The sequence below is a fragment of the Trichechus manatus genome, unplaced genomic scaffold (genome assembly GCF_000243295.1).
Source record: "Trichechus manatus latirostris isolate Lorelei unplaced genomic scaffold, TriManLat1.0 scaffold00025, whole genome shotgun sequence".
NCBI lineage: Eukaryota > Metazoa > Chordata > Mammalia > Sirenia > Trichechidae > Trichechus > Trichechus manatus.
The window spans coordinates 15,256,224-15,266,026 of record NW_004443961.1 but is presented as its reverse complement, the minus strand read 5'-3'; the positions used below and the strand labels follow the sequence as shown (position 1 = coordinate 15,266,026).

The 9,803-nt window shown below is 36.5% G+C and overlaps 1 protein-coding gene across 6 annotated transcripts in view; it reads right to left on the bottom strand.

Moving 5' to 3' along the window:
- Positions 1–530: 530 nt before the first annotated feature.
- The window catches only part of CCDC171 (coiled-coil domain containing 171), a 299,366-nt gene continuing 290,093 nt past the window's right edge, over positions 531–9,803 (bottom strand). For 5 of the 6 annotated variants that reach the window (XM_023728627.1, XM_023728629.1, XM_023728628.1 and 2 more), the window contains one exon: positions 531–2,338. In XM_023728627.1, coding sequence (XP_023584395.1) covers positions 2,111–2,338 — 228 coding nt within the window. In that variant the 3' untranslated portion in view covers positions 531–2,110. The remainder of the gene's footprint in view (positions 2,339–9,803) is intronic. The other variant, XR_002823592.1, reaches the window with a different exon arrangement.

Below are 9,803 nucleotides of genomic sequence, written 5' to 3'. Positions count from 1 at the left end.
TAGAATCTGGAAGAAGATTCAACACAAACATACACACCCATAAACAAGCACAGGCATGTAAGTTATATAGGGTAACGTCATTTGTCTATAGTGTGAGGCTTAGAAGCTCAATTATAGCACATGAACTATATCAATTTCTAAATGGACAATATCCTAATCATTGTTTGGAAAGGCAGAAGAAAGTACTTTCAAATGCACTGAAATTACTCTATGATATGTGTCGTAACAATTAACAGCATTTTCTGTGTTATTGTAAATTTTCAAGCTGAATTTCCTACAAATGACATTACACAGGTATAGTCTATAATACTCAAAACCTAGAAAGGTTAATAAAAACACTTCCAATGAAAGAAGAGAAATTTGATTAAACACAATTTTTTTTTTGCACAAAAAGCATTCTAACGTTTTATATCATCTAATTCTACTGACTCAGTAAGATAAGAAAACAGCACTGTGTCACGAAGTATGATAGTAACAGTGCTGTGTTACCTCAGATGGCATAAATCACTCGGCTAAGCGGACTAATAACATCGTTAGTATATCATTTTATTTATCAAGGCCAATAAAAAAGTATCAGAAGTTGGGTATATTTGAATCAAATGCCACTGTAAATATGACACTATAGATTCCACAACACATACTGTTATTTTCTAATGTATCACTACTCCATAATGAAAGCAGTATAAAACATGGATTTTGTATCAAGATTGTCAAAAACTACAGTTCACATCAGAAGTTAATATCACTGGGGAGTTAAATGATTAATACAAAATCAAATAGATATTACAAATATTCTTTTGTTCTTCACTTTCCATGATGCAAACTGCAAGGATTTAACCTTTAAGGGTTAAAGGGTTTAATCAATGTCAATGTCTGATCTTCTGAAGGCGATAAAGAACAGTCTGTCTAGAGATACCCAACAGAACATCACTTTGTCAAGCCACAAAGCACCCAAAAGCTTGTCAAGTAAGTTACCAGAAACCTCTTTGTGGTTAGAACTCAGCTCCTTCCTGCTTGACCTATTATTTGATATTTGACCACTTGGTTGCAAGACACTTGCTCTTTCTAGCTGAAATGTCACTGGGGCATCTTGTCAGCTCCCCGACATCTCGGCCTGACATACAATTTTACTTTTGTGTGCTACAAGGCAGAAAACGCAGGGCAATGGCCTTGTTTTAAATTCTGTCAGCATCAAAGATGGGCATCACTCTTGCGTCCTACCAACAACAAAAACAAAAAAGGAGTTTATTTTGAAGGTCAAAACCGCCATTACCTTAAAGTTTTTCAGCTTACACTAAATATATTACCGGCTGTACTGGTGTGGGAACTGTCCATAAGGACAGAACGGCCCAAACGTACCACAGAAATCCTCCGGCGCAATTGCTCTACTTTCTTATCAAATGCAGGCTTGATAAAAGGATGAGTTTTCAATGCCTGCAGGGACCAGATGCAGCAGTTAACTTGTTCAAATGGGCAAGTGGTATCATGTAGCTTTACAAGGAGCAACCTGACCTTCTCACATTGACCAGGAGTGACATTATTGTGCAGGAAGAGAAGCAGTCACATCATTTCTGTTTTGCACAACCTGCTTAAAGTTTGCAACTAAATGCTTGTCTTCAGTTGAGTTGACAAGAGAGAAGAGGGAGCTCAGTGAACCATGGCAGGGCTGCCATGAAATGACAGGAATCATTGGCATACATTTCAAATAGCTCTCTCAATCCTATTAAAGTATTGCAGTCCTGCTTTAAAATAGACAAGTACGAAACAACTTTGATAGATAGAGACTAAAATGGCTTATTGATTTTTGTTAAGTCTGAGGGAAATTACCCAAAATGTGTCATTCCTTAACATTTAAAAATATGCTACATAAGAATGAGCAACTGTGATAATAAATAAAACTTAGGGGGAGAAAAGGTTGGCTATTTAGCTATTCAAAGAGACACAGATTCCCGCACACATCAAGAAATCACACAATTTTGTTAAAAAAAAACAAAAACAAAAAAACCACTGCCACTTGTGCTGAAACAAAATTCCACTAATAAGAAGATTCCCCCTTCAAAGCAATTTTAATTGTACTGTTAATTCTTCCTCCACTTTTTATTCCATAAAGTCATAATCCAATTTGAGTTGGTCTTTTGGTATTAGCGGACACAGTCACTGGAGACGAGTGGGATGATGTCAGGACATGGGGCACGGTATTCATAAATGTCTCCTTTAGGAAAGTGTAAGTTGTATCAAGTTCAGCTTTCAATGGCAAAAAATCCCCAACTACAATCGTGTCAGCAGGAAGTGCAGCTCTTGAAGGAATGGAGAGATTTGAATGGTCTCGTGATCCTGCCTGTGACACGAAAAGAAAAATATAATAAGCATAGGCTAAAACTGTATAAACAGAGCGTAAAACCATAAGTGGAGAAGTGGACTAATAGTCGTTATAGTATAAAATGAAGTTGATATTGCCATTTAAGTAAGAAGCCCTGGTGGCATAGTGGTTAAGTGCTCGGCTGCCAACCAAAAGGTTGGCAGTTCGAATCCACTAGCTACTCCACAAGAGAAAGAAGTGGCAGTCTGCTTCCGTAACGATTATAGCCTTGGAAACCCTATGAGGCAGTTCTATTCTGTCCTATAGGGTTGCTATGAATCAGAATCAACTCGACGGCAATGCGTTTGGTTTTTGGTCTGATCTGATAATACATAAATAATAAATTATTTTCCAAGTGTGATTGAATCATAAACTTTTCAGGACAACAGGAGTTGGCCTAAGCACTAAAACTTTTTATAAAACCTTTTATAAAGTTATTGCATCAGAGTCAATACTAATCAGGCATTTTCACCCCTGCTTCAATCCACTGGCAATTTACAGAAACCAGTGCTGACAGTATTTATTCAATTATGCTATACAACATATGCTATATAATATACACTATATAATATGGAAGATCAGATTGCTTAGAAAATGAACTATAAACATTTATGTTTTAAAATCTATCAGCCTGAGTTACTCAATTGACAAACACAGCAAAAAGAAAAATCAATCAATCCTAATAACCTCTAGAAAATAGTACACTGAGATATAAAATGCTAGTGAGATGAACTTTTTGCCTGTACCTTTAATGATAATGCCACCACCCAATTTTGATAAAGATTGTTCTGTTATAAGAATTTGGATATCATGAATCCAAATATGTGATTGTAACATGATAACAATTTGCCATACATTTTAAAACATTACTGGTATCCAGAAACTACTGGAAATCAAACTTAAATGCCACACACTCCTTAAGTACCTCAGAACAGAACTAACGTTTTGATGAAGCTGTACAGTTAAGCCTTAAGTAACACATTGATAATCAGTAGTTAACATTTAACATGAACAAAATCTTAGCAATGAAGCAGGTGAGTATTACATTCATACATAGTAGAAAAATAATAACCGATTATATGTTAGAATTATCCAGATTCCCAGCAAATGAATGTTACTGAGATAATATTAACATTAGTCTAGTTATTAAGTACCTCCACTAAATACTATATTCTATATTGCAGAGTTTTGGTTTTTTCTCCAATCTTTTTGGCAGATTCTTTGACAGTTTGATGGTAAAATAGTGTGTAGTATAGGGTCTGCTTGATTATGTTGTGTTACACAAAATCGTTCCTACGTGTGAAAATAAGAGGGGCACTATCATTGACTTTAGGAAAGTATTAGAAATTCAACTGTTGTATGTGTTACTATTTTTGTGGATTTTTTTAAACATACACCCAGAGAAAAATCAATGGCTGCATCCAACACCTAGTTCAGCAATTTTCTTTGATCCTGGTTCTTTTGATTTCGTGATACTCCACTGCAAGCCTACAGCTGACAGAAATCATCTCTTTTTAAGCTGGAAGCTAAAAACCACCTAAAATTGCCACCTGAATGGCTCTGTGAAGGAGAAGGTTTTCATCCTCATGGAAGGAAAAGAACTCCCGAGCTCACACAGAGTTACTGAGCAGCACTGAGGAGGTTTCACTCACAGAACCTTAATAGTGGGATAACAACACACCAAACCAAGAAACCAAATGCATTGCCGTCAAGTCAATTCCAGCTTATAGTGACCCTGCAGGACAGAGGAGAACTGCCCCATAGTGTTTCCAAGAACCAGGCCTGAGCATATCAGCTCAGAACATAAACAGAAGTCTCTCATTACATATGAGGCTGAAGGGTAGACTCCTGCACTTTTACTGCTATTAGAACATCCTTTCCTGATTTCTCGGGCTTGTGCGTATGAACTGGTAGAATCACTAGCTGCTACTGATTTTCTACTGTAAAGACTATATAGTGTCACCTACTAACTTCTCTTTCTGTCAGACCCAGGGGTTAGGGGAATTTTGGAAGAGCAGGAGATGGTAGGGCCTTATTTACTTCTTAACAAAACTTAGTTATAACCACAGTATTATAAAAGAATATTGTCAGGCAAGGCTTCTAAAGTTTGTTGTTACATCTTTATACATCAAGTTGTGGTCTGAGAAAATTGTATATGCAAAGAGGGGAGTGTACAGAATCAGGTCAAGGAAGGTCAGGTATTCTCTGAGGATATTTTCTTCTTGATGGTTTAAAATAGTGAAAGGGAACTTTGCCAAACAGACCAATCACTCCTGTTTTGTCAATACTGGAGATACACATAATTTACTTGAACTTGTATTTTGTACTTGAAGTTTCCTTTTTTGTTATGATTCCATCAACCTAACACATTACAAATTAGGAAGGCAATCCTTTAGAGAAGGCCTCTACTATCTACTCACTTCTCCTTAATGTTCTGTGGATCTTGGCATTTGACAAAGGGGCCCATCTTTTGCCTTGTCTAGTTTTACTTTTCCACCATTCGTCTGTTAGTTTGTTCTGCTGTGATGGACTGCATGTTTCTGTGATGCTGGAAGCTATGCCACCAGTATTTCAAATATCAGTAGGGTCACCCATGGACAGGCTTCAACAGAGAAAGATTGGGAAGAAGGACCTGGCGATCTACTTCTGACAAAATTGGCCAGTGAAAACCTTATGGACAGCAGCAGAACACTGTCTGATATAGTGCCAGAAGAAGAGCCCCTCAGATTGGAAGGCACTCAAAATATGACTGAGGAAGAGCTGCCTCCTCAAGGTAGCGTTGACCTTAATGATGTGGATGGAGTAAAGCTTTTGGGTCCTTCATTTGCTAATGTGGCATGACTCAAAATGAGAAGAAACAGCTGCAAACATCCATTAATAATCAGAACATGAAATGTATGAAGTATGAATCTAGGAAAATAGAAGGTTGTCAAAAATGAAATGAAATGGTTAAAGACTGATATCCTGGGCATTAGTGAACGGAAATGGATTAGTGTTGGCCATTTTGAATCAGACAATCATATGATCTACTATGCTGGGAATGACAAATTAAAGAGCAACAGGGTTAAATTCATCGTCTAAAATAACATTTCAAGATCTACCCTGAAATTCAGTGCTGTCAGTGATAGGATAATATCCATATGCCTACAAGGAAGACCAGTTAATAAGACTATTATTCAAATTCACTCATCAACCACTAATGCCAAAGATGAATAAATTGAAAAATTTTACCAGTTTCTGCAGTCTGAAATTGATCAGATATGTAATCAAGATGCATTGATAATTACTGGTGATTGGAATATGAAACTTGGAAACAAAAAAGGATTAGTAGTTGGAAAATATGGCCTTGGTGACAGAAATGACACTGGAGTGCCCATGACAGAATTGTGCCAGACCAACAACTTATTCATTGGAAATACCTTTTTTCTACAACATAAATGGCAACTATATGTGTGGACCTTGCCGGATGGAATACACACAAATCATATCAACTGTATTGGTGGAAAGAGACTACGGAGAAGCTCAATATCATCAGTCAGAACAAGGCCAGGGGCTGACTGTGGAAGAGACTATCAGTTGCTCGTATTCAAGTTCAAGTTGAAGCTGAAGAAAATTAAAACAAGTCCACAAAAGCCAAAGTATGACCCTGAGTATATGCCACCTGAATTTAGAGACCACCTCAAGAATAGACTTGACGCAGTGAGCATTAATGACCGAAGACTAGATGAGTTGTGGGATGACATCAGGGACATCATACATGAAGAAAGCAAAAGGTCATTCAAAAGAAAGGAAGAAAGAAAAGACCAAAACGGATGTCAGAAGAGACTCTGAAACTTGCTCTTGAATGTCGAGTAGCTAAAGCAAATGGAAGAAATGATAAAGTAAAAGAGCTGAAAAGAAGATTTCAAAGGGTGGCTTGAGAAGATGAAGTAAAGTATTATAATGAAATGTGCGAAGACCCGAAGTTAGAAAACCCAAAGGGAAGAACACATTCAGCATTTCTCAAGTTGAAAAAACAGAAAAAAAAATTCAAGCCTCGAGTTGCAATACTGAAGGATTCTATGGCAAAATACCGAAAGGCACAGGAAGCATCAAAAGAAGATGGAAGGAATACACAGTAACCGTACCAAAAAGGATTGGTCAACATTCAACCATTTCAGGGGGTAGCATATGATCAAGAACCGATGGAAGTGAAGGAAGAAGTCCAAGCTGCACTGAAGGCATTGGTGAAAAACAAGCTCCGGGAATTGACAGAATACTGATTGAGATGTTTCAAGAAACAAATGCAATGCTGGAGGTGCTCACTCGTCTATGCCACGAAATCTGGAAGACAGCTACCTGGCTAACTGACTACAAGAGATCTGTATACGTGCCTATTCCAAAAAAAAGGTGATCCAGTGGAATGTGGAAATTATCAGATAATATCATTAATATCACATGCAAGTAAAATTATGCTGAAGATAATTCAAAAACGGTTGCAGCAGTATATTGACAAGGAAGATCCATGCCAGATTCAGAAAAGCACGTGGAATGAGGGATCTTATTGCTGATGTTTGATGGATCTTGGCTGAAAGCAAAGAATACCAGGAAGATGTTTACTTGTATTTTATTGACTATGCAAAAGCATTCCACTGTGTGGATCATGACAAATTATGGTAACATTGTGAAGAATGGGAATTACAGAACACTTAATTGTGATCATGAGGAACCTGTACACAGACAAAGAAGCAGTCATTAGAACAGAACAAGGGGATACTGCATGGTTTAAAATCAGGAAAACTGTGCATCAGCATAATTATTCAATCCGTACGCTGAGTAAATAATCCAAGAAGTTAGACTATATGAAGAAGAACATGATATCAGGATTGGAGGAAGACCCATTAACAACCTGCGATACATAGATGATACAGACTTGCTTGCTGAAAGCGAAGAGGACTTGAAGCACTTACTCACGACAATCAAAGACTCCACCCTTTAGTATGGATTACTCCTTAACATAAAGAAAACAAAAATCCTCACAACTGGACCAATAAGCAACATCATGATAAGTGGAGAAAATACTGAAGTTGTCAAGGATTTCATTTTACTTGGGTCCACAGTCAACGCCCATGGAAGCAGCAGTCAAGAAATCAAATGACGTATTCCACTGGGCAAATCTGCTGCAAAAGACCTCTTAAAATGTTGAAAAGCACAGATGTTAACTTGAGGACTCAGGTACACCTAACTCAAGCTGTGGTGTTTTCAATCACCTCATATGCATGTGAAAGCTAGACAATGAATAAGGAAAACAAAAGAAGAATTGATGAATTGGAACTATGGTGTTGGTGAAGAATATTGAATATACCATGGACTGCCACAAGAATGAACAAATCTGTCTTGGAAGAAGTACAGCCAGAATGCTCCTCAGAAGCAAGGATGATGAGACTTTGTCTCACATACTTTGGACATGTTGTCAGGGGGGATCAGTCCCTGGAGAAGGCCATCATACCTGGTAAAGTAGAGGATCAGTGAAAAAGAGGAAGACCCTCAACGAGATGGACTCACACAGTGGCTGCAACAATGGGCTAAGACTTAGTAATGATTGTGAGGATGGCTCAGGACTGGGCAGCGTTTCGTTCTGTTGTACACAGGGTCGCTATGAGTCAGAACTGACTCGACTGCACCTAACAACAACAGTCTTACTTTTTCTTATCTATTTTCTACCATGTTGTATGAAAGCATCCTTTCAACTAATAAAATATTTTTTCACTAAATAACCTTGAAGTACAGCATTGAGTATTTCTCTAGTATTTCAAATCAGAGTCTTACCTTTTGCATACTATCTTTTGAACCTATGTCCTAGACATGGAAAATAACCTCAAAACCTCAGGAGATGGGAAAAAAAAGAGACTTCCCTAAAAACTTGTACCCCTACAAAAGCTATGACCTCCAGCAAGTAAACAATCTTTTGTGTAAATGAGAACAAATGACTGCTTTTGTTATTTGGGTCATTTGCTATACTCCATACACTGATAGAAAATGGTTTTTCTTTTTTTTTAAGAAAAGGGGGAAAAATCTGATTTTAAGTCACTGTGATAGCTTAAAAATAAGCCAGAAAAATTTTGATGATATCTTGATTTGAGAATGTGATTCTAAAATAACAAATAAGTATGAATTATTTTCCTTGTTAGAAAAAATATCCAGAAAAATATCACACCACTTTTAACATAACACAGAGGGTGAAAGACTGTTAAATAATGTTTGATTAGGGACTTTTAAAAGTTAATATTCACCACCTAATCTTATATTTTAAATCTGTAAAGTCCACGGTCATTTAAACTACTTTTTAAATTGCTGAGGTGTTCTGGTAGTCTCTCGTGTAAATCTAAATTTAAGCAATTTTTTAAAAGGAAATTAGTTGCCTGAAATAAAAGCTAGGTGTCATGTGAATCTTTATAGAAGAATTTTTATTTTCTCAATAAGCTGTAAATGATTCTATCTGAACTGTTATAGTCCATCAGCTAAATACATATTCACAATACAAAATGTGTCAAGCAAAATTCTTCATTTTAAAAATCTTATGAAATACAGTAATTGGACATGTCCACTAGCCATTTTTCAAGGCTTTAATATCTTAATTTTCTAAGAGTGTTTTTCCAATCAAAAAAATTCAAAAATAAAGCATTAGTCTGATAATAAAATAATCACTCAATAAATTGTCTATAAATCAAAGCTATTTTGCAGGCCAACACTTCTGAAACAGTGACACTAAGCCATTTATCTCCTGTGTAGCATTTATGATCAAGTTAAGTCCTCTAGAATTTAGTATTATAAAAGTGAGAGGAAACAGGATTTAGTAAGCCTGAATAGTATTGCATAGAGATTATGCTAGGCACATAGTATGGTAAAAAAGAATACCAGACGATATCAGAAGACTATCGTTTCTTGTCCCAGTTTTGTTACAACTAGCTGGGCCACTTTCAGCAAGTGAATTAGTTCATCTAGGTCTCAATTCCCTTAACTATAAAATGAGGAAGATGAAGTTCTCCAAGTCTGTCATAATTCCACATGGGATAGCAGATGATATAATGTTAACCCTTAACGTTAGTGGATGGCATTTACTCAGAATTCAGAGTCTTCCAAATAGAATACTTTAGATTTTGAGGGGATATAGATACGTCATTCTTTTTTTTTTTTTAAATTGTACTTTTGATGGTTTACAGAACAAATAGTTTCTCATTAAACAGTTAGTACACATATTGTTTTATGACAATGCTTAACAACCCCACAACATGTCAACACTGTCCCTTCTCATAGATAGGTCTTTTTTTTTTTTAAATTGTACTTTAGGTGAAGGCTTACAGAACGAATAGTTTCTCATGAAACAGAAGTACACGTTATTTTATGACATTGGTTAACAACCCCACAACATATCAACCCTCTAACTTCTCAACCTCTTTTTTTT